The sequence below is a fragment of the Amphiura filiformis genome, chromosome 10 (genome assembly GCF_039555335.1).
Source record: "Amphiura filiformis chromosome 10, Afil_fr2py, whole genome shotgun sequence".
NCBI lineage: Eukaryota > Metazoa > Echinodermata > Ophiuroidea > Amphilepidida > Amphiuridae > Amphiura > Amphiura filiformis.
Window position 1 is genome coordinate 66,078,313 of NC_092637.1, and position 25,510 is coordinate 66,103,822.

A 25,510-nucleotide genomic window follows, 5' to 3' on the forward strand; every position below is an offset into this window, starting at 1 on the left:
TTTGATGTCTTAAAGCCATAATGTACGATCTTATAATATGAAATTGGTTATTTAAACCTGATTTTTTTTGCATATTTGTAATGTTTACACATGTCCCAACTTGCACCTAAATGGAATCGGCCAAATTAGTTGTCTTTGTAGGTCAACAGAGCAAAGTTCGACATATTATCATATGATAATATGTATACTGCATGTTAAATGGCCAAAATAACCAGTGGGGTTTCTTTCACTTTACCTTGTTATTTCAACTTAAAATTGACAGCAACTCTTCCCGGCAGTTATTACTAATATTATTTCAACATTTTGAATAAAGAATAACAAAATTAAAATTTGACGGAATTCGTACATAAAGGCTTTAAGTGGTTTTGTTTTTGTATGAATTTTGCTTCTCAAGACGAACCCTTTCAAAAATAAGCTCTGTCAGCACTGTGCAAGTATAGATTGCTCTGTCAACTCTGTGTAATTTTAGTTTGTACCTTGCTCAAATGTTGTTATTATGTAGAAACTGACAAAAACTTTGATAAGGAGTCAGAAATAAAACTATAGTTAAGTTTTATATATCTGTGACAAAGAGCTTTGGGAGTTATAGACAAATAGGTCAAACTACACATTGGGAAAAATCTGAGAATACTTATGGTTGTTTATAACCATATGCCTTTGGACATTTGGCTTCACTGAATGAAGGGACTGATATTAACCCCCATTATAATGTATTAATTTTTAATTGGTTGTCTTGAGAAGCAACATCTTTGACCCAGAGTCAACTTTTACTCATAATTGTAACACTGTCATTAAGCGTTTGAGCGTTTCGACAGTATTTTTTTGTGGGACATGAGAGCACATCAGACATATCGAATTGCATTCTGAATACGAAGAATGTCTATCTTATATCAAATAATTTTCATTTTTTGAAATTCACGATATAATACAAATTTTATGACAAATTATTAGAATTTGATATTTTTCACATTTTTTATATATAACAGTCCTCGAAGTAAATTTTATAAATCTAATGATATATTCTTAAAGTGTATGTAGCTGGCAGGAAAAGCCAACGATCAATTGAAAATTTTGACCTTTCATATTGAAGATATGAATTTTTTTCCCAAAAAGACCTTTCAGCTTTTCATCCCACCTACATACACTTTAAGTATAAATCATCAGATTTATAAAGTTTACTTCGAGTACTGTTAAATATCAAAAATATCAATTTGTAATCATTCCATAAAATGTGTATTACATTGCGAATTTCGAAAAATCAAAATTATTTGATATCAGAAGGACATTCTTCGTATTCAGAATGCAATTCGATATGTCTGAAGTACTCTAATGTCCCACAATAAATACTGTCTAAACGTTCACCCCACCCCTTAAGTTTTTCTCAGTAATTCTAATTACCATTATACATCAAAACAGAATTCTGTCTTTGTCGTGCACCTTTTGTTCCATTTCACGCACATGCGCATACAAATCAGGAGTCACTTTCAGCGTGTATTTCATATCTCCCGCTACTCCCGGATATGGCATCGCATCAGATGCTCCGCACCGTTGAATGCTGGGATACCCGCAATTAACTAACGGATGAGTTGCAGTCACAAACAGCAGCCTATCATAGAATTCCACCATATCGCCTTGATACTTGAGCATTCCTTCCGTAAGTTCACGTATCCCAGACTGCACTTGGCAATTGCTTATCACTTCCATCTGAGGAGGGAACTTTTCTTTCAACATCGCGAGCCATTTTGTCTTTGGCATTACTATTGGTACAGTCTCAACCTCCCATTTCACGTCAACTTTTATAGCTTGCAAATTTTTGATTATCTTAATGTATGGTTCATCCACATCCTCGTCGCTAAATCTTCTAGACGCTTCAGAGAAAAATGGAAGCGTTGCCATGGGACCCGGTCGATGTATAATCAAAATCCGTCCAAATTTGGTCAAAGTTTTCATGATGTGAGAAAAGGTCTCTGCGGGATGTGTAAAATGCTCCACGGAATCTTTCAGCAGGATTTTATCAAATGGCGGTTCCTTGTCGTCGGTCATATCGTCGGCGAGTTGTCGGAAGTACTCCTCAGCACCGACGTGTGCTATTTTGAAGGGTAGCATTCGTTGGTTAGGTGTCTGTTCGTAGTGGATTAAACCAGGAAAGATGTTGACCATGGGTTGCATTAGACAGAACTTGTCCTTGATCTTACTGGCTAGACTACCTAGAAGAGTGTAAAAGTTTTACAAAATATTTAAAAAAATATTTATTAAGTTATCAACATACATAAATAGGCATACCATTATATAAAAACAGTATCAAATATATTAAGGGGAAACAAAGTATACAAAAGTGCAGAATGTCGGTTGGGGCGAGCTCCTTTTTAAAGGCAATTCTTGTTCAGAAAAATTCTTGTTCAGAGTTCTTGTCCTACTCGAGCAACTTGCTCCGACTGGTTGTTACATTTACATATGATTTGACTCCGGAGTATATGTATTTATATATTTTCTGTATCTCTGAAGAGAGAAGGAGAGGAAAAGGAGTACAGGAGAAGCATGTTTTAAACTTATTAGCCCTTTTCTAAACACATCCTTGCTAAAAACATGACCAAAAATTAAATATACATGTAGGCCTACACCCTCACATTGCAGTAGGCCTATGTAAATATAACTGGCCACTTATAAAGGCGGCCGTTTCTGATTGGCTACACGAATGTAGCTGTAGAGCTGTACATACGGGAAGTCAACTTGATTGACCTCAGTCAGCTGGCGAGATGGCGGGTCAAAATTGTTCATGAATAATGAAGTAGCCGTCAAGCCGATCGACCAATTGAAAGCTTTGTTTGACGTCAAGCTGGATAACGTCGTCAGAAAACCGTTTGCCAATCAAAAAGGACCAGTTCGTTATCATTGGCAGACTATTTGTGTGGAGGGAGCGTAACCAAACTGGCTGCGAAGGAGACTGTCAGGGTTCGTGTTTTTAAAACTCCCGCCACATCACAATAAGGCTATAAGTGAAGTGGTTGCATGGGGTTCACTCAAGCATATCGATATACCAGTCCCTTGCATTGAGGTCAATTCATCTAGGTCCGTTCTTGCTTCACTGCATTTGCGGTAAATTGCGTTACCTGCATTGCTTAACAGGAGCATGATGCAGTCATGTCTACAGTAGAATTCACCACGACCTTTGCAGGACTTAACCCCATTAAAAGCTATTAAACCAAGATAACACTCATTGAAAACAGCTCAACTGATTAAATCATATCTTCTCAGGTTAAATACACACAACATATGTTTCTGCTTTACATGTATAATAGAGCAATGAGCTGGTATTACAGTGTCAGTTGGGTGAACGATTATAAAGCGAACGCTAGAGAACAATTCTGTGTGGGATTTTGTTTACGAAATGAGACAAAACTCTGCTTATTGTTAACCGGCCCCGGGGGCACTATAGTGTCAAGAGGGGGTATCAGGCGCGTCCGAGGACTCTCAAAAAGCACCCTAAACAAGTATTTCCGAGACTGAAATTTTCCCCTTAAACAAGTATAAGTTGCACGATTTGCTACCCTAAACAAGTATAGTTGTCTTTCCCCCAACCCTAAACAAGTAATTGATGCAATTATTACCCCTAAACAAGTAAACACACAGAACCCAGGCGGCGAGTGGCATGATAGGGCTAGCAATTTGTGGCAAGCCGTCTGAATTTTGAGCCATACAAGTTTACGTGGTGCTAAAGCTTACCTCAAAGTTCATGCAGTATGTCCAATATTTTCAAGATTTTTGGGCCAATAATTTCCCCTTTTTGGATCACAGGTCCAACCCTTTTTATTGCAATTTTATTCTTTGGGATTTGGATGTACCCATTTCTCCACATATCCAAGAGAATTTTGAACTGCAAGTTCAACGCAAATTACGACCATGGCGATTGCAAACCACACAATGAAGTTGGAAGAAGACGGCAAACACGGCCAGTTTAGCTTGGTTTATTTCCTAATTTCGTCTCGATTTAAAACATCCTAGAGCATTAATTACCATACTGGATTTAGTGGTAAACCTCACCAAAATCCTGAAACTCATTGATATATATTTTAAGAAAGCCAAAATAGTTCCAAATTATTCAATCGTTGTGTTTGTAAATACCCCGGTAAAATTTCACACATGTCAAAAGTTCATTGACACAGCTTGTTTACAAACCTAGAAGTTCGTGCACTGTTAGAAATAATCTGTAAAATTACCGTCGTTTGACTGGCAGTCTGGACGCCAGTCGCGTACCGTAATGTTAAAAAACAGCTACCGTTAAAAGTAGAATACTGTGAAAATACCATCCTTTGACTGGCAGTCTGGACGCCAGTAGCGTACCGTAATGTTAAAAAACAGCTACCGTTAAAAGTAGAATACTGTGAAAATACCATCCTTTGACTGGCAGTCTGTGTTAAAAAACAGCTACCGTTAAAAGTAGAATACTGACATTACTGTGAAAATAGCATCCTTTGACTGGCAGTCTGTGTTAAAAAACAGCTACCGTTAAAAGTAGAATACTGTGAAAATACCATCCTTTGACTGGCAGTCTGTGTTAAAAAACAGCTTCCGTTAAAAGTAGAATACTGTAAATATACCGTCGTTTGACTGGCAGTCTGGACGCCAGTCGCGTACCGTAATGTTAAAAAACAGCTACCGTTAAAAGTAGAATACTGTAAATATACCGTCGTTTGACTGGCAGTCTGGACGCCTGTCGCGTACCGTAATGTTAAAAAACACCTACCGTTAAAAGTAGAATACTGTAAATATACCGTCCTTTGACTGGCAGTCTGGACGCCAGTAGCGTACCGTAATGTTAAAAACACCTACCGTTAAAAGAAGAATACTGTAAATATACCGTCCGTTGACTGGCAGTCTGGACGCCAGTCGCGTACCGTAATGTTAAAAAACACCTACCGTTAAAAGAAGAATACTGTAAAAATACCGTCCTTTGACTGGCAGTCTGGATGCCAGTAGCGTACCGTAATGTTAAAAAACACCTACCGTCAAAAGAAGAGTACTGTAAATATACCGTCATAACATAATTTATTGACTCCATAGTTAAGAAAAAGCATGCTGATTGGTTGTATATTCTGAACAAGTTGTGACCTCGTCCGGGGACCTCGTGTTTAGTATGCTAGCTGGGCCAGTATAGGGATCTGTGACAGCTAAAAGATGGCATAATTTATTGACTCCATAGTTAAGAAAAAGCATGCTGATTGGTTGTATATTCTGAACAAGTTGTGACCTCGTCCGGGGACCTCGTGTTTAGTATGCTAGCTGGGCCAGTATAGGGATCTGTGACAGCTAAAAGATGGCTTTTAACTGCTTTTGGGGTGTAGGAAGATGACACTTTCCTTTCACTTTTCATGAATGAAGGAGAAAGCACAAAATCCCAAACTTGGCAAAACTACCCTAAGTACGTACGAGCTCCAAAAACATACCCTTTTACACCAATTTTACATGAATTTGATACCCTATTCACGTTACGCACGTAACGTACCCTAGTCTGAAAAATACTCTTTTACGTGAATTTACGGACGCGCCTGATACCCCCTTCACCATTACAGTACCCCCCCCCGGGTAACCAGCGTTCTTGAAAATGAGAAGCATGGTGGTTTGCAGACTTAACACGGTTTGGAAATAATTTCTTCATATTTTTTGGTGTTATCTGTCGTTTACATATCCTTCCTAAAACACCAAAGTCCCGACCAAAGTACGAATATTTCCAAACATCTACATAAGCTAAAAATCTAGGACATGTTACAAAACTATATTTTCTAGAATTTTAGAAGAGTACTTTTAATATTGGCCGGTTATTTTTCACACAGCGACGTTAACTAGGCAAATCCCCATACTTCTAACATACGCTATTTGTAGAGGTCACGCGTCAATAGTAAGAGCACTGTGTATTGTGTATAGGAAAACGGAGGGTAACTGCAGTATGGTTGCTGCAGAAATGATCCATAGATCGGTAACGCAACGCGGATGCATTAATTAACGGATTAAAGTCATGGAAACGTTTGATATAAAAAAAATACTACAGCTTTAGTACAAATTTGGTTAAATGTGTTATTGTCAAATATATTTTGAACAAATATTTGCAAACCATTTGGGTCAAAATATAAATAAAAATATGTTAGTATGTTTTGAAGTAAGTTTAGAAACAAAAAATGAATGTTATCTAAAATGTTTATACCCTTTCTACAACCCGACCCTTAAACATTTTCTGAAAAGCTTCTGTGTATGCTGGGCTGTCACACATAGTTTTTAGAGTGTAAACAACCTACCTTTACTAGCGCCAACATAAGCAAATCTATCATGCGTATCCAACTCCAGATGTGTGTGAATCAACCGATATAGACTCTCCTCATAAACATCACCAAAACTGCACAAGTCCTTGTCTTGGTCTCCTGGGCTTGGGATCTGCAGCTTGTTTTGCCAGTGTTCTGTTATAACACTGAACGGTTGAGGACTTTGTGGTAAATTTCGCGGTGACGCTAAGGGTACTGCGTTCGACATGTTGGAAGTCATTGTTGAGGATTGGTAGGTATTGGGTGAAGATTTGTTTTGCTTAAGACCTTTGATGGTCGGAGTTGGTTTGTTAACACAAGAAGTGACCACTGCTAAAACTGGAATTGATCGAAGTACGAATGTTTATTTGCTTGCATTCATCAACTGTTGCATACGGGATTGCATCTTGCTCATCTTATTAAATTGTTGCGTCTTAACAAGTGTGTGTGTCTTGTAGTCTTGCCAACGTAATGTAAATATAGAGAGATCGTGTTCAAATAGTAATCTATGCGAATTAACTTCTTATATTGACAGTTGTCATAAATGACCTATTCCATGTTTGCATATTACAACACGGGAGTCTACAGAAAGGAAATAAACGCTGAGAAAAACTGTGATCTTTCCTCTGTAAGTATTAATTAAAAGAAAACGAAGAAGTTGTGTACTGCTTTCTCTGACTAGATACGAAGTGTGACTGTTATTCAGCTCGTTATCAGGTGTTTCCTGAAAAGAAAAAAAAGTGAAAAGTTAAGTTAACAAAATCTAGGAATGAAGGGAGGGGGTAGGCCTACATGTAAGTAAGAATGTTGTAATTATCCGCATAGTAATTGAATTTCAAAAATAATCATCAATCAGGATTTAAATAATGGTCAAATTGTTGCTTAAGAATTTTACCTATCTTTTCTTTATTTATTATTTATTAATATTAATGATATTTTGTTTGTTTTGTTTTATTGTTTTCCTCGCTCTTTCCTAAAGTATGCCTCAAATATTTGCACTTTACGATGGTCAGTCAAATATGAAAGACGATAATTTAGTAAACAAAATCCAGGATGGGGGGGGGGGCATGTAAGAATGTTGCAATTATCCACATGGTGGTTAACCAGGAGTCAAGTAATGGTCAAATTGTTGCTTAAGGTGGTACTACACCCCCTGATAGATATTGTGACTAATTTTGCATTTTTCTCAGAAAATAACTACACACTGGTAACAAGTTATGTATATTATAGGCCAAGGAATCCAATTACTTCACTGAAATTTCAGTGATTCAGGACAAGTGGTTCATTTTATATGTTAAGAAATGAGGTACATCCTAGCGGTACCTCTTTTCTTATCATAAATAATGTACCACCTGTCTTGAGTCACTGAAATTCCAGTGTAGTAGCTGGATTCCTTGCCCCTATAATATACATAACTTTTGTTGCCAGTGTGTTATTAGTTTTTGAGACAAATTCAAAAATAGTCACAAATCATGGGGTGTAGTACCACCTTAAGGATTTTACTTTATTTTTACTTTATTTATTTTTTATTAATGATTTTTGGTTTGTTTGTTTTGTTTTATTGTTTTCCTCCCTCTTTCCTAAAGTATGCCTCAAATATTTGCACTTTACAATAGTCAGTCAAATATGAAAGACGTTTTCAAAAATTATATGTGCCCGCAATGAGGAATGACTTTTGTTGATTTTTTATATTTTTAAATACTTTAAGAAAAAGTTATTTATATGTTTTAAATCGATTTTTCAAATGATAATAATAATGATCATTATTAATATTATATGAATTATTAGGATATTATTAGCAATAATAATAATACCAATAAAAATAATAACAAAAATAATAATAATTACATTAATAATACCGTAATTATATAATAATGGCTAATTTTAAACTGAATGCGCGTGAACAACATTTAAAAAAAATACAAATTTAAAAAATACAAATTATTTTTTTTTTTTTTTATCATGATGCTTTTGCTTTTTGTTGAGTTGTTTCTTGTTAATGAGAGGCCTTTGGCACAAATTTTAATTGCTATGTTTGTTTTTGTTTTTGGCCTAAATCTGTGATGCTCTGTGATCGTTGTGTATTTACATGTAATTTAGCAGGGTAATTTTAAACTCAAGTGGTTAACCATGTTAACTGCAAGTGAAATGAAATGAATCGATATTATTTTTCATGAACATTATTTCAAATTGATCAACAGGTCATCTGAGTTTTCGATCTTAAAAGTGTCAAGAGATCACAGAAACTTACATTTGTATCTAAAATAGGCCTATATAGACAATAGGGAAGGAAATGATAAGACAGATATGGTCTGATATGTAAGATATAGGCCTACGCGAATTGGCAATTTTATTTATTTTACAGACACGCGCCTATAGGGCAAAACAAGTTAGACATGCATGTAGGCCTACACACCAAACATCATAATGTACATCCATGATCCAGACACGTATCCCCTTCTCCGACCAAAATAGCTAGGTAAATTACCAATTGTTTATTAAACTATCAGTTAAAACCATATGTTTCTCTTAATTAACGACGCAACCAATTAAAACCATGTTTTCCTTAATTTCTAAAAATCCAGGTCATTAAAAGGCAGTACACTGCAATGACTGCACTCGTGTTTAGAAATTGATTCAACACTTTTCTTGCACCACGTTTCTAAACATGTTTGATTCCTAAACACCAATGGTAAATTTCAAGCCCGGGGGGTGGTACTCAAGTTTGGTTTTGGTAGGGACGTGCCGCTGAGAATTTCAAAGTGGACCCATAAATATACCAATTTTTCAAGAAATTTGGACTCATTTATATACCAAAAGTCAAAATTTTCGGCCAAATTTAACCCAAATTGTCTTAGTTTTTACAAATTTTCCCATAATTTTGGGAAAATTTTGGATAGATTAAGGAAAAATTGGGCTATTTTTGGACAAAATTGAGAAAATTTTGAAAAAAGGACCCATTTATATACCAAAATAGGCTTTGAAAAAGGGGCCATTGATATACCAAAAGGCTGAAAATGCTACCCATATTTGCGGCACGTCCCCGTATGGTCATTTGTACTGAGAACCCCCCGGGATTTCAAGATACATTGTATCACGTATTTATAAATTCCTAACACAATGCATCAAATTCCTAAACGTGTGTAGATTTAAACGTGTGCGTCTTGTTCCAGAAGGAATGTTGTACAGTATCTAAAAGAAGAAGAAGATTTTAAACATGTTTAGGTGCAAAATAGTGTTTAGAAAAGTATTTAATTTCTAATCACACTTTTTATAGTGTAAGGTTTTTTTTCAGAATAAAACCAGAAGATGTAACCAAGCTCGGAGCATAAACTTAATGTTAGCTCATATGTAAATGGTTCAACATAAAAACTTAATAACACAGCCATGTACATGTAGGCCTAGTATAACCAGAGAACTAGTTAGTAGTAACATACCTTTTTTTTTTATCTCAGTGTCCGTATTTTTTTATCTGCCACGAAGTTAGTCATATAACCATTATGTTGTGTTATCTGTAGAAGAACGATCATACTCTTCCTCTCTAGTTTATAAACTTGTTATCTACAGTCTATAACACACTCTTCTCCTCAAGTTAAGAAACTTTCTATCTCCAGGCCATAAAATACATGCCATGACACCATTGTATTGCTATTTATTATCATGGAGTAAAGTCATTAAGTCAATTGTGTTTGCGATAAAGATAACATTTCACCAAACATCGCCCAAAATACGCCCAAAAGGTGACGATTACTTTACTTCCCTTTGCTAACAATGTAGATCAATTTTATTATCCGCCCAAATTAGGTTACGTGATACGCTCATTAGGTGAAAACACGGCCCAGGAGGTAAACACTGGAGCAGACGACAACAATGGCATTACCCGGTTGCTAAGAAACGGTAAACAATGGCGTCTATCGATGGTGGCACTATAAGTTGATATGCGGACACCAGACGGGGAAGCAATAGCTCGAGGCACCCCGATTTTATGGATGGTTTGCTTTATGTCTTCTCTTTGATCAATACTCATCAATAAGTAGAAAATGGGATTAAAATATCTCGATAATGAATCGAAAGTATTACTTCCTAATTTAATGAGCGTTTTGAGCGTTTCGACAGCATTTTTTGTGGGACATGAGAGCAAATCAGACCTATCGAATTGCATTCTGAATACGAAGAATGTCTTTCTGATATCAAATAATTTTCATTTTATGAAATTCACAATATAATACAAATTTTATGACAAATTATTAAAATTTGATATTTTTCACATTTTGGAGGATATAACAGTCCTCGAAGTAAATTTTATAAATTTAATGATATAGTCTTAAAGTGTATGTAGCTGGGAGGAAAAGCCGACGGTCAATTGAAAATTTTGACCTTTCATATTGAAGATATGGATTTTTTTTGGTGTTTTGGGAAAAAAATCCATATCTTCAATATGAAAGGTCAAAATTTTCAATTGATCGTCGGCTTTTCTTCCCACCTACATACACTTTAGGTAGAAATCATCAGATTTATAAAGTACTGTTAAATATCAAAAATATCAATTTTTAATGATTTGCCATAAAATGTGTATTACATTGCGAATTTCAAAAATCAAAATTATTTGATATCAGAAGGCCATTCTTCGTATTCAGAATGCAATTCGATATGTCTGATGTGCCCTAATGTCCCACAATAAATACTGTCCAAACGTTCATACCCCTTCCCTTAATAAAATGCTCGGCTTCAGGATATTTATGTTAGGTTTAAAAAATATGTATATCGATTATCATTTTTTATGCGAGTTTCAGATCATGAGATCATCGAATAAAAGGGACGATTTCATTAAAACAACACATTAAGAGAGACAATAATTAATTAGAGTCGAATTCATTTCAAAATAAAAAGTTTTATTATAATTATTATATTATTTTGTATTCTAAATTTATAATATTCGCAAATTGATTTTTTTTATAATATTTCTAAATATTAACCCAGCAAACACAAAACGTTTTAAATAAGTTATATTTTGGCTTTTGGTTGAGGTAAAAACGTTTTAATAACATTAAAATGTCGAGTTATATAAAGGTCATGAAAACGTTTTAAAACGTTTTGTATGAAAACACACTACAACAATATTTTTAATATGTTTTCAAAATGTTATTGTAAACTATTTTTGCAAACATTTTTGCCAAATATTTTGTCAACACTTAATAACATTCAGTTCGTTTTAATACTGAATGAACATTTAAATGTCGGGTTATATAAAGGTCATGAAAATGTTTTGTATCCAATTTTCAAAAATGTTTTTGGAATGTTATTAAAACGTTCAATACCCTTTATATAACCCGATATTTAAACGTTTTCTGTAAAATATTTTGTCTTTGCTGGACAGTAGATTATCACAAAATGTTTGTTAATGTTATGAAAACGCTTTTTACCGTTTATATAACTCAAGATTTAAACGTTTTCTGAAAACCTATAACCTTTTGCGAATGATGTCGAAAACGTTTTGTGTTTGCTGAGAAACCATTCAAATTTTACTTAAATATTTAGAAATAAGTAAATCATGTTGGCTATGTTTTCGTATGAATTATGGATATCATGTTTTAAAAAATGTTGTTATTGTTTTGGTTTTTTTTGTGTGTGTGTTTTTTTTTTCTTGAAAATGTTACTTTTTTCTGGATTTCTCGAAAATGCGGTAAGCCAAAAACAAAACGCGCGAGACTTAAGGAAAATTTTTAAAATTTATTATTATGCTTTGATTTTGTTTTGGATTCTGGTACATACTACAACGAAGTCAGAATACGTCATTGTACGTAGAGGACTCAATATTCGTGCAAATATTAAAAAAATATTTAGCACAATGTATATCTAATGCTATTTTTTTTATCTTATTGTATGTTATTATTAACGAAATATTAAACAAATTCATATCAATATAAATTAACCACTTTATTAAAAATTAGATAAATAGAAACAATAATAAGTTAATAAATAAATAAATTAATTAATTAATTAATTAATTAATTAATTAATTAAAATGAATAAATGTAAAAATAAATTTAAAAATAAATGTAAAAATATTTAATAAAACTATTTAATAAAAAGATTCAACAAGAATGACAAACCGTTATGCTATGTATACTTTTGCTTGTATTAAAGGGTCGGATCGTCCATAATACGCATTTTAGGTGTTGCACAAAGCGTACGTAAGCATGGTATAAAGAAGGAGGGTAAACATTCTGGGTATATGTACGTAATATATTTGAGTAATAAAAAATAAATATGAAGGTGAAAAATTGTGGTATTTTCAAATATTTTATTTAACTTATGGCTGCAACATTTGTTCTACCTTCATGTAAGTGATCACGAATGTAAACATGTATGAATATAAACATAAATATGATACACATATTCCAAACATCATACACATACTAGCTCTATGTATTATTATATTAGGCCCTATATTCTATTATTTAAGGCTACATTTTGAAGTGCATCAAGGGTCATAAGATTACCCTTTTGGGGTTGTTTGTTTGTTTGTTTTTGGCCCTGTGCGGGGTCAAATTTGATTACAAAAGTGGTTTTTGCAATGAAACGGGGTCATTTTTTTTGTTTTTAGTCGGTCCATAATTGACCCCTTATTTTTAAGACTGTACGCTAGGTGGCCTACATGGATCAGTGTCACTAATAAACATGGCAACTCCTTCATCATAATTTGTACGTAACTCGTACTCGTAGGGGGGGGTTACGTGCGCTTTGTGTATAGGCACCTATAGTGTACTATATAGTTGGCTTAATTTTCATTTCACTTCGTTTGAGCGAGTCGCAATTCCCTTTCCATGCTTTCCATGCAATTCCATCATTGTACAATTTAGCCTTGCTGAAATCGTAGTAGTTTCCATTTAGGTTCGATCCTTCGGAGCAGGATTCGAACCCCACCACCCGCCATGTTGGGGACCATCGCATACACGTGGCTGGTCATCATCGGATGTTGTGAAGGTTTGGTAAGACAAAGAACTAAGCCCGTCCCCTGTAAATAGAAAAGGCGGGATGGTGGTGAATTTTAAGCTATTATATCTAGGCCTATTTTTACTGTATTCCAAGGTATGATAAGTAGCGATCCCGGGGCCGGGTGATGGTCAATTATAAGGAGTATATGTGACGTGTCATTTCAAAAAGAGACACTTGTGGACAGGATCGTAAATAGAAAAATAGCAAAAAAACTCTGCACGGTAATTTTTTCACAATTTGGGTTTGTTGCAAATTTGTGATGTTAATAATGTTTAAAATATTTTTGATAGTTTCAGATCGGAATATAACTGGTATCTGGTATTTTTTGAGACATTTTTCAAGGTAATTCCTACTCTCAACATTGTCAATAATATTTTTAAAGGCCGATATCTCAATATCCAGTTTTATAATACTATAACTTACGAACTCGATATCTTTGCTTAGGAATGTTTGAGCCTGTTCAACTAACACGAGAGTTGTCCCTAAAATAAATCTTCCATTATAATAGAAACCGGGATTAGAAGATAGTATTAAACGTTCGAAAAAGAAATAGCTATTCAGTCAATTCTCGCTATTCGCAATAAGGGCGCCGCCTGCGGTTTGCGATGTAATCGTGATGTATCATGGGAAAATCGTGATGTATCATGGGAAAAGGTCGACATCAAGTCCGCGCAATACGAATATTTTGCTATTACATACGTGACAATATTTTTAGTTTGTCAATATAACGGTATTACACGCAAATCGATAGAGAAAAAATTAATTGTGCACATTTCAAATCACATTATTAAGTATTATTGAGTATCGATTCGCGTGTAACACCTTTATTTTGACAAACTAAAAAATATTGTCACGTGTTCCTATGTAATAGCATGGTAATATTCGTATTGCGCGGACTTGGATGTCGACCTTTTCCCATGATACATCACGATTACATCGCAAACCGCTGGCGGCGCCCTTATTGCGAATAGCGAGAATTTGAAATCCATACACCTCCCATGGAAGGCTGTACTCATAGACATGGAGTGTGAATTTCAGATAGAGACGTTACCTGAATGGGTCACACCATTTGAAATCTACATTCCGTGAGTGGGAGATTAAGGTCATGTCGTTCAAAAGGGGTGTATAGATTTCAAATAGAATAGTCCAATTTGCTTTCCAAATGGTTCTCAGTCATATCAATTCGACAATACATTGGCCTACTTCGTGAGAACCAATGGTGCAGCAGTTCACCTCATCATTTCTCACCTGCTTCGCCCCGATATTGCCCCAAGATCAGCTTATACCGCGTTCCCGCTTCGCCAACACGAAATTTATCATATGTAGCCGCAGCCACGTTCCTGTCCCAATCCTCCAACTCCACTCGAAGTTGATAGTTTCCCTGTGCGGTAATATGGTGGATATTGTCATTGCCGAGCCAGTGTTCACTATTGACATTACCGAAACCGTTGCTGTAGTCATCCCAACTACGGTTGAAATTGATAGATCCATCTTCTCGTCGTTGAATGACCTAAACGAAAGTAGTTTTAATGAAATTGTTAATGGTTGTCGTGGTTGAACAAGTTTATTCTTTATTATGTTTTGATGAATCCAAGTATGTGAAAATATTAGATCCAACACATAATAATGATAAACTAGGGTGCTTTACGCGCAATATTTATTAATCTCGCTATGAGTTTTCATATATTGGACTCGACTACGTCGCATCCAATATTTTAAAACTCGACTCGACCAATAAACATGGGTTCAATCTATCCAATTTTATATCAACATGAGGCGTACTGGTTTAGTAATTCGTGCCTTTTAATGCCCATGCATATTATTAGTACAGGGCGCCATGGGTTTGAGATTTTCTCTTGCTACATTAATGGAACCAATATTTTTTTGGCATACTTAAACCTGATGATAAAAATTTGATTGGTTCCGTTGCGCCACCATATGGCCTAAAAATAGTCCCATCATGTTGTAATATCTCAAGTTGTTCCTCTCATCACTGGGACACTTATTTTTTTAAATCTTAGTGTGTTCCGTTGCGCCACCGTATGGCCTAAAAATAGTCCCATCATGTTGTAATATGTGATGCGATCAAGCAAAATCAGTCGGAACTCGGAAATATTAAATTTTCAGTTTCTTGCAGGATAGTAAAATGCATTTACCAAGCTGTATTTTGCAGAAAATTGCATTGAAATTGAGCAACCAGTTCCAAAGATATGAGCAATTAAAGAGTTTCCAAAACAATAGGAAACAAAACGAAATATTTCCTTTGTGTGGCTATATCTCAAAATCAATATTTCCGAGTTCCGACTGATTTTGCTTGATCGCATCACATATCTCAAGTTGTTCCTCTCATCACTGGGACACTTATGTTTTTAAATCTTAGTGTGTGCGCGGAGGCGAATGGGAGGGGGGAGTGAGAGGAACAATAAAAAAAAATCGGTATGGTATAAATCGCCATAGTATTATATCACCTATTCAGTAATTCTTCCCGTTTGTGTGATCGCTCCCATTTACTCAGCTAGCAAGGCCCTGCTCGGATCGAGCGCGGGCACCCCCGCTAGTTGTATAAGATTATAAATCTTGTATGCAATGGTATTGACCAATACAAATGTACCATCAATTCGGCTTAATTATAGTTGGTATGTCATAACAAGCATTGACATAGCATCGAAGGTCGATCCAAAGATCGAACAAATTTTGTTCTAGTGCCTTACCGTCCATCCTTCCCATGCTAATCCCATGTCACAAAACACGTGGACAGGGGTGTCATCAAAAGGGTATATATCATATGCACGGCTAGACGTCTCTCCCAGTCGTCGAAGATCGTGACAATCTCGTGGTAGGTTTGCTATTCTGGTAGGTTTAGTAACTGGAAAAAGAAATCACATAAAGAGTTGTTGCGCTAATATTTACCAGTATTTTACATTGTAAAAATCATTTCAAAAGCAACTAGTCCCCAGGACAGGCTACTCCATAAAGTAACCTGTCCGGTCTGAAAGTAACCAAAGTGTCCAAATATTCTAGTTATCCGTGGACAAAATTTCGAACTTGGGCAAAATTGCAAAAGCATCCAGCTACCATAATGACTTTACCTGTACGCGAGAAGCGCGTGAAAATTTAAAATTTTAAGGCTGAAATGGACCGAAATATTAACGATAATCATGATAATTGCGGCTTAAATAACCAAACGGAAGATAAACATAAAACATTTGGCCAATTTTGTCCTGGTGTTTCGACGGTCGGTACCAACTATTTTCCTCTAGATGATCCTCATATTTGCGGTATTGTCATTCAATCGATATCATGGGCACGTTCAGTTGTTTTCTAGAATTCAAAGCCCGTTTCGATAATTTTTATCATGCTGATGGTGTTTCGGGTGAAAATCAATATTTTCAATACGAAAGGTCAAATTTTTCATTTGATGGACGGGTTTTTTTTATCACTCCATAGCCATTTTGATGATTTCTGCCTTCTATATTGTACACATTTAAAATATGACATCTGGCAACTATTGCAGATAGGGCTTTCTTACCCTAAACACTCGATATTATTATCTCTACCTGAATTACAGTTTTCCTGTAGACTTAGTAGAGTCTGAATTTGCTGCTGCTGGTCTCGAACCAATTGTAATAATTGTGACGTCATTTCCGTTTCATTTACAGGTGGCTGCAATAGAAGAATATGAGAATGATGCATAAAGCTGGATTTATACTCCATCACTGAGCGACAAGGGATTGTTTGACCAATGAGGGCAGACCCATCCCACCCCATCTGATACACAATATACACAAATATACACTAAGCGAAAAAAGAAAGTTATAATTTTTCACTAGGCCATATCTTAAAACCCTGTCCATCAAAATTAACTAAAATTACACACAGGATTGCCTCAATACTCTACTCTAAACACATGTCAGTAACCAATCAGTTGGCCAACTGACACAACCGCAAAATGCACTGATATGGAACAACATCCTGAACCACATTCACAGCCCTATTGGCACCCAGCAAAAGAAATTTGTGAGAATGGCATCTTGAATCACATGTCACAGCCAACAATTTTAACAACATTAAGTTAAAAACATTAAGGTTACTGCCTCTTTTGAGGTTTTGAGCAAAAAAATGGGATGATTTTGCCACATTAAGTATCAAATTTGGCCCAGAAATAATCATCGGAAAAATAAAAGTTATACCTCATCTTAAAGGTAAAGGTTTATATATTATTATTTTTCCATTGCTATTTTAATTTTCAGACTCTGATTGGGACTGGGAGTGAATGAACTGGGTCATTGATTATAGCACTCGCTATTTTTTTTTGACCAGTCATTTCATCAATTTTCCTCATTCCGATTTCTAAACCAAATTGTAGTCATCTATAAAACATCCCATAATAACATTCTTGCTATTCAGTTTTGATATCTCTACTCAGTGGCGTAGCTAGGGGTGGGCAGGGTGGGCGACTGCCCACCCTGGAAAAAATCTGGGGGAAATTTTGGAGCGAGAAGGGAAAAAAAGACTGGCAAGGGGGGAAGAAAAGGGAAGAAAAGGGAAAAGAAGGGAAAAAGAAAGGAAAGAAGGAAAAAAGAAGGAAAAAAGAAAGAAGGGAAAAGGAAAGAAGAGAAAAGGAAGAGGGAATGGGGAAAGAAAGGGTCAAGAGGGAAGGAAAAGCAACAGAGAGGAAATCTGAATAAATTAAAAAGAGGGAAATGAAAAAACAAAAGGGAAGCCTAAGACTAAGAGGGATGGGGAAGGAAAAGAAAAAGGGGAACGAAAGAGGGGAAAAGAGGAAAAAACAACAATTTGCATATTTATTGGGGGACGCAATTCATGCACAGGGGAAGGAGTGTAAGAAAGGGGAAGAAATTGAAGAGTATGAAGAAGGGCAGAGAATTTAAGGAAGGGAATGGAAAGTGATTTGAGGGGAAGTAATTTAAGTGAGTGTAATGGAAGGGGGAAGGAATGAGAGAAAGGGGAAGAAATTGGAGAATGTAAAGAAGAAGGAAATAGAACGAAGGGGAGAAGGGGAAATAATTTAGGTGAATGTAACTTCGTTAGATGAATGTAACAACTTGTTAAATCCACTCAAGAATATCAGTTTTGTTTTATTGTATTATTCTTACATTGTAAATTCATTTTTGCTTCCTTTCAGATAATTCTAGAATCAAAACTTTACATTTTTACATGGCAAATTTTTCACATAAAAACGTTACAAATGTATGCAAGGAGGCTTCTCCTCATGGTATAAAAATGCCCAAAACCAATGAGCTTCCGGGGCTTCGCCCCCTGGACCCCCACCAGGGGCCCTTTCAGATAATTCTAAAATCAAAACTTTACATTTTTTACAAACTTTGCACATAAAAACGTTGCAAATGTAGGCAATGAGGCCTCTTCTCATGGTGTAAAAATGCCCCAAACCCAAGAGCTTCCAGGAGCTTCGCCCCCTGGACCCCCACCAGCGGCCCTAAAGCGGGCCCCTAGACCCTGGACCCCATGTCAGTGGTCGCTCCACTCGCTATGCTCGCTTCGCTCTATTTATTTATTAACTTGGGGGAAAATTTTGGAGCCTTGCCCACCCTGGCAAAGAGGGCTGGCTACGCCCCTGTCTCTACTTCAGAAATAAAATTACAAGTTGTAGAAAACCTAAATTTACGACTGAAATTTGTATTTTTCAAAAATTTCTTAATGAGTCTAGCTTTCATAGCTTGTTTAATTATTTTCAAAAAAATTAACTTTGCAAGATATGGTGCATATCTTCGCTACATGTGCATACTCGAATTTGGGGATTACGATCAGCCAATTTCGAAATATCAATTTTTTTAGACGGTATGGTCAACACTTTTTAAGCTTTTACACGATTCAGAGATATGGTCAATCGCGTAACATTTCTTTCAATTCTATGTTACTTATTTGACAAAGTGTCAAACGAAATTCGCCCTCATAAGCCACGACAAGGCCCGGTTGCTTGTGTACTTTGCTACTCACAATCAAATGACTGCAACCGGTTAAATTCCTGATTTTCCTGGCAAGAAGACACGGAGAAATTTATATTTCACGCCCGGTCATGTGTTTACGTTTCATGAGGTCATGGGTCAATCCGGCAAATCGAGATGTACACACTTGGAGAAGACTGCCGCGGTTGTATGTCCCGTTTGGAACATGATTGACCAATGATGTTATGAATGTTAAAAGCTGTGGTCAGAACAGGGCCAGTGTTTCATATTTCTAGTCAGAACAAACCAAGGGCAAAATTAACCATTTTAGAACAAGAATGGATATCGTCAGCCTACTACGATAATTGCCTTACTTTTTTTTGGTAATTTTGAGACCAAAAGTACAAAATATGGTTTAACGATGCATTTGTAAATCATATGATTCATATAAATAAATTACAGGCCTACTACTATAAATATTATTTAAGTTGTATTTTAATTTGTACGGCTCTTGCAGGGCCCCCAGGAAGATCAGTGTTTTCATTGATGGGATTACCCTGCTTAAGGGATCTAAAATGAGCGTTTATTGCTTTTCGACAGTATTTTTTGTGGGACATGAGAGCACCTCAGACCTATCGAATTGCATTCTGAATACGAAGCATGTCTTTCTGATATCAAATAATTTTCATTTTTGAAAATCATAATATAATACAAATTTTATGACAAATTATAAAAATTTGATATTTTTCAAATTTTTGATATATAACAGTCCTCGAAGTAAATTATATAAATCTAATGATATATTCTTAAAGTGTATGTAGGGAGGAAAAGCCGACGGTCAATTGAAAATTTGTACCTTTCATATTGAAGATATGGATTTTTTCCCAAAAGACCTATTTTTTTGGGTGTTTTGGGGAAAAAATCCATATCTTCTATATACGAAAGGTCAAAATTTTCAATTGATCGTCGGCTTTTCATCCCACCTACATACACTTTAAGTATAAATCATCAGATTTATCAAGTTTACTTCAAGTACTGTTAAATATCAAAAATATCAATTTTTTATGATTTGCCATAAAATGTGTATTAAATTGCGAATTTCAAAAATCAAAATTATTTGATATCAGAATGACATTCTTCGTATTCAGAATGCAATTCGATATGTCTGATGTGCTCTAATGTCCCAAAATAAATACTGTCCAAACGTTCATACCCCAGCCCTTAAAGAAAGTATAAATAAATAATTCACCAATCTTTGCTCAAGAACAAAATAATGATTAGGCTTGGCGGGGGGGGGGGGATGGGCTCTATCATTTTCTTCGGGAGGGGGTCCCAAATATACAGAAGGGTTCAAACATTTTAAGGATAAAAATATGGGGGGGGGGTCATAACATTTTCGATGACCAAAATGTAGGGAGTCACAAGATGACAGATAGTGTGGTTATTTCATTCAAAAGACTGATTTGAATGATTTCAATACAATTTTAGCCTGTTTATGGGGTAGGCCTAAGGGCTGTGCAATTTACCCCTGGGGTAAAACTTCCAAATGACTCGCCAAAATCGCTTTCCCCCCCTCGCCCCCCCCGTCGGCCCGCCAAAAATTCTTTGCCCCCTCCCCCTTGAACATGCCAATTTTTTGGGATCCCAAATTGCAAACCTTAAATGGCCTTTCAGCGCTCCGAGCAGGAAAATTTAAGCGTTTCCGTACTGTTTTCCCAAGCCATTTTAGAGTGTTTTATTAAAAAGGCGCCCCATGAATGCGTACCAAAAATCGCTTGGGGGGAATTGCTTGCCCCCCTTTCGGCTCGCCAAATGATATTTCTTGCCCCCCCCCCTCCCCCAGGGGTCATAATTATTGCACAGCCCCTAAGGTGTACGCCAATCAGCGGAGGGGGTCATAATTTTTTTGTTGCCGAAAAAAGGGGGGTCGTAATTTCATTGCCGCCGACTTTTTTTAAATTTCGGACCACCCTCCTTCCAAAAGCAGTAAAAACCTTTGTGTTGGATCTAATACAAAATTTGTATTTTATGAACCGACATATTGTCATGGGAAGTTATTCTGTGTTTTTGTTATTTTGTATTTTAATCATTATACGCCTAACGACCATACGCGTAGGCATATGGGGGAGGGGCTTTTGGGGTGGCAAAAAAGAAGGGCAGCAGAGGCGGCAAAGGGATAGCGCGCAGTGGTGTAGATTTCTTTTTGACATTTGGGGATGGGGTTGGAAGTTTTTTTTGAAGTAGGCCTATAGGCCTATACGGTGAAACCAGCACCTTTTGGCCACAGCATTATAAGCAAAAAAATACTAGAAGATAACTTGTGACATGGCCTACTAGATGCAAAAGTGGAATAAATTCGCGTTGAGCGTGCAAAAATTTGCACTTTGGGGGCTAGCTAAAATGGCCAATGAGGTTAATTTGGTCAGAAACCCCTGGCAGAAACCCACATACAGGCGTCAACATTGGGAGGGTGATTGTATGGAACATCTACCCTGGCAAAATATTAGTTTATCCTCCATCCCACCAGGATCTACGCCTACAAAAGGGATCCGAAAATCTAAACTTCGAAAATAGTTCAATAGGCGAAGTGACACCTATACACAGGTAGGGAGGGGCCTACCCATTTCTAAGGATTTTCTCAAAAATATAGACCCATGTCTAAAGTTTTCTTTCCTATAGGCCTAGACCCATTTTCCCCGAAAAGATCGAGATTTACGGTACGAGGGTTTAACGGACCCATAAGGATTTTCAGCAAAAATAGGGACCCATGTCTATAAGGATTATTTGCAAAAGCGCAATCCCCGTATGCATTTGGCAGTATGGGATTACCCCCCCCCTCCCCCTTGCCGGAGGCAATAGGCATGTCCATTGTCATTGAATAATGATCAATAGACCTTCAACAAAACACTACTGCAAGTTACCGGGCGCGGGCCCTGCTGGGCGCACGGTTTCAAGCACAGCGATATCCCGATTTCCGTTCGTACATCCCGTTTTGATATTATATGCCCAATTTGACGAGTTTGCCGGACTGACGTTCTAATCGGAAACGCTTCAACTTGAGAGTTAGTCTCCTTCACCATCGGTTTATGCTGTGGTTTACGTCGTTCTAAACCACGTCGTTCGTCCTTACAATATGCAGTCTGGACTCGAAACTAAGAGAGTAAGGCTCGGTTATCGGTCCACTTATGTTCATCATCTATACACTGCCCATCGGTGAGATTATACATAAACACAGACTCAGTTACCATGAATTCGCAGATGATACGCAACTATACATATCGTTCAATCCTAGGGATCCTAATGCTCACAAGATGGCTCTTCACAAACTTGAATCCTGTATCCCAGAACTCAAAGACTGGATGTGCGTGAACAAATTGAAACTTAACAACAATAAAACTGAATTCTTCATAGCCGGTACTTCTCAAGGTCTTAGTAAACTTCCGCCATTGCAACTTAATGTGGGAGACAGCGTCATTAAACCATCTGATAATGTTCGGAACTTGGGCACAGTGTTTGACTCTCGCCTAACGATGACTCCTCACATTAATAACATGATTTCTTCAATCAATTTCCAGCTCCGTAATATTCGCCGTATTCGTCGCTTTTTGGACCACAAAACACTTCACACAGTTGTGCAAGCTCTCGTGATATCACGCCTTGACACCGGGAATGCTCTCCTCTATGGAGCAAAATCAAAAGACCTTGATCGTTTGCAGTCCCTCCAACACAAAGCAGCCAAACTCATATTCTATGCCGCCAGACTTGATAGCCCCTCACCATTAATGCATGACCTTCACTGGTTGCCAGTAAGAGATCGAATCAAATTCAAACTCTGTCTGTACATCTTCAAATGTTTGCATGAATCTGCTCCTTCATACCTCACAGAATTACTCTCATACAGAACGCGCTCATCTGGACCCGTCACAAGATCCTCTATGGATACCAGTCTTCTGAACACTCACATCGGTAAAAATCGCAGTGGTGACATGTCTTTTCGTTCTGCTGGTCCAGCGTTGTGGAACTGCCTCCCGCGGAACATCAGGGAGGCAACCTCAGTGGCAACATTTAAAAAATCTCTTAAGGCTCATTATTATCCTTTTAACTCTTTGCTTTTGTTCATTCTCTTGTTTTTGCAGTGTATCACTTAGCGCTTTGATCTTTTTGTAATAGCGCTTTATAAGCTCTAATATGTATGTATGTATGTAATTGGTGCATACCATGGAGCTTTTAATAAATGGACCTCACGCAATACAATCGGAGTTTGTTTTCATTAGCACCGGGAGACAAAATAGGGGGAAATTACACATTGACACTTTTTTCAGGATTCATGTTATTTTATATGAAGGGTATGTATGTCTTCTTGTCAAAAATAAAATAAAAAAATTTTCCCTATGTCAAGGTCATGACCCAAGAGAATGTACCCTTAAAGAGAGTCAAAACAAACTTACCAGGATCATCATGTCACATGTCCAAACAAATAATGAAGTCCTTTAGTAACGGGAAGCATGGGGCAATCTTCCCCAGGATATCATCAGTAACTTGGTTGGAAGCATGAGAAGCAGGTGCACAGCATGCGTGCAAGCGCACGGTGGACATACCCGTTACTAAAGGACTTCATTATTTGTTTGGACATGTGACATGATGATCCTAGTAAGTTTGTGATCTGTTTGTATCTGTTGGTAAGTTTGTGACCTGTGATTCAAGATGCCGTTCTCACAGATTTCGATTACTGGGTGCCAATAGGGCTGTGAATGTCGTCCAGGAAGCTGTTCCATATCAGTGCATTTTGCTATTGTTTCAGTTGGACAATTGATTGGTTACTGACATGTGTTTAGAGTAGAGTATCGAGGCAATTTTTTCTGTATGTAATTTTGGTTAATTTTCATGGACAGGATTTTAAGATACGACCTTGTGAAAAATTATAAGTTTCTTTTTTGGCTTAGTGTACTTAGTTTTACTTTGGGAAAAAAATCAAATCAAATAAAACACATCATTTTATCTTCTTAAGTCAAAAGGCGTTATTTATAATAGATATTACAGCGGATTTTGTCGCTGCTTGACTAATAGAGACATGATAGACCTTTATCCGTTCTTCCCATCATGTTCCATTACAGGGGTATAAAACGTATACGTATGAAAAATTACGGTTAGGGACCATAAATATTTACGTAATGGGGGAGTGAGAGTTTTAAGGGGAATCCATAGTTTTGGGGTTCTTGAGGGGGAAATCTGAAAGTTTTTACTTAAACCATGAGAGGGAATGTTAAATGGAGAAAGGGGGAAACAAGGAGGGGCTCCAAAAATTCTGAGCGGACGCAAAAGGGGAACGCAAAATTGTGTGTGAATTCTTTTGTCAAAACTCCCACCCATCAGTTTTAATATTGAATGGTCCCTCATGTAACAGGATTTTTTATGAGAAGTTGCGACACTCTCCCGGTGAAATACGGTGGAGGTCTCCCCTGGAAGGGTATGGTGAGAAGAAGGCAAAAATGTCTAAGGTGATTAGTAACGTAAATCTTACCGCACATGTCACCGTCGGATTGCAATTGCAATTATTGTTACAGTTATTCTGCAGGTCTGCCGTTGCATTACCCGTGCCATTGCTAATACCTAATCGTAATAGCGATTCACCGCCAATTTCTGATAAATTTCTGGACTGTTTGCTCGAAATATCTGCTTGCGTAGACGGAATTCCAATATGCAACGCAGCTAGGAATAATAGAACTAAATAAGATTCCATTTTGAAAGTTGTAGTTCGTTATCAAATGAGGCCTGTACGAGTACATGTACATGTATCTTAAACTTCCTATCTGGCTATATATAGTTATATAGAGAAATATATATAGTTATTCAACCGAATAATTATAGGTCACTCTGTGTAATATAAACATAAACAGGTTTCATACCCAAGTCGCTATTTACAAGCGACTACTGTATTTTAACCAATAGCATGAATCGTTCTTGGAAGCTGACAAAACCGATACATTTCATTGGATAATTATTGTAGTCACTTGTTACTTTCAGCATTGAACCTTTAACTAATAACTCAAATTTACAGAAGTAGGAAGTCAAACAATCAATTTAAAGTAAGCACGTATAGCAGTAGTTTTCTGATTCCAACCTTGAATAACTGGTAGTTTATAACTATGAATGAAAATAAGTTTTTGTTTGTTTGTTTGTTTGTTTGTTTGTTTGTTTTTGTTTTTTAAAATATGTAAAATCGTGCTTAAATTTGTCTATTGATCTTGTGACAGAAAAAAATTAACTGGCACGTTTATGGTAAATGAACTG

General features: G+C 36.6%; 2 protein-coding genes across 2 annotated transcripts; both read right to left on the reverse strand.

The window, feature by feature from the left end:
* Window positions 1–983: 983 nt before the first annotated feature.
* LOC140163185 (uncharacterized) lies at window positions 984–10,012 on the reverse strand. The gene is made up of 3 exons (XM_072186569.1): window positions 9,731–10,012; window positions 6,287–7,017; window positions 984–2,203 (listed from the first exon to the last, which is right to left on the reverse strand). The coding sequence occupies exons 2-3, from the start codon at window positions 6,532–6,534 to the stop codon at window positions 1,408–1,410; spliced, it is 1,044 nt and encodes a 347-aa protein (XP_072042670.1). The 5' UTR covers window positions 6,535–7,017; window positions 9,731–10,012; the 3' UTR covers window positions 984–1,407.
* A 2,340-nt stretch (window positions 10,013–12,352) lies between these two features.
* On the reverse strand, window positions 12,353–25,022 carry LOC140163186 (fibrinogen-like protein A). The gene is made up of 5 exons (XM_072186570.1): window positions 24,741–25,022; window positions 16,850–16,955; window positions 16,004–16,158; window positions 14,541–14,802; window positions 12,353–13,311 (listed from the first exon to the last, which is right to left on the reverse strand). The coding sequence occupies exons 1-5, from the start codon at window positions 24,957–24,959 to the stop codon at window positions 13,184–13,186; spliced, it is 870 nt and encodes a 289-aa protein (XP_072042671.1). The 5' UTR covers window positions 24,960–25,022; the 3' UTR covers window positions 12,353–13,183.
* Window positions 25,023–25,510: the final 488 nt, after the last annotated feature.

Bases quoted from the DNA above. Each gene is read 5' to 3' on its own strand.
- LOC140163185 (XM_072186569.1), bottom strand. From the start codon at position 6,534: ATGACTTCCAACATGTCGAACGCAGTACCCTTAGCGTCACCGCGAAAT. The intron at 2,204-6,286 runs GTTGTTTACACT...TCTTCTAGGTAG, and splicing joins GTTGGCGCTAGTAAAGGTAG to TCTAGCCAGTAAGATCAAGG.
- LOC140163186 (XM_072186570.1), bottom strand. From the start codon at position 24,959: ATGGAATCTTATTTAGTTCTATTATTCCTAGCTGCGTTGCATATTGGA. The intron at 16,159-16,849 runs GTAGAGATAATA...TTCTTTTTCCAG, and splicing joins ACAGGAAAACTGTAATTCAG to TTACTAAACCTACCAGAATA. The intron at 14,803-16,003 runs GTAAGGCACTAG...ACTTTCGTTTAG, and splicing joins TAGCATGGGAAGGATGGACG to GTCATTCAACGACGAGAAGA.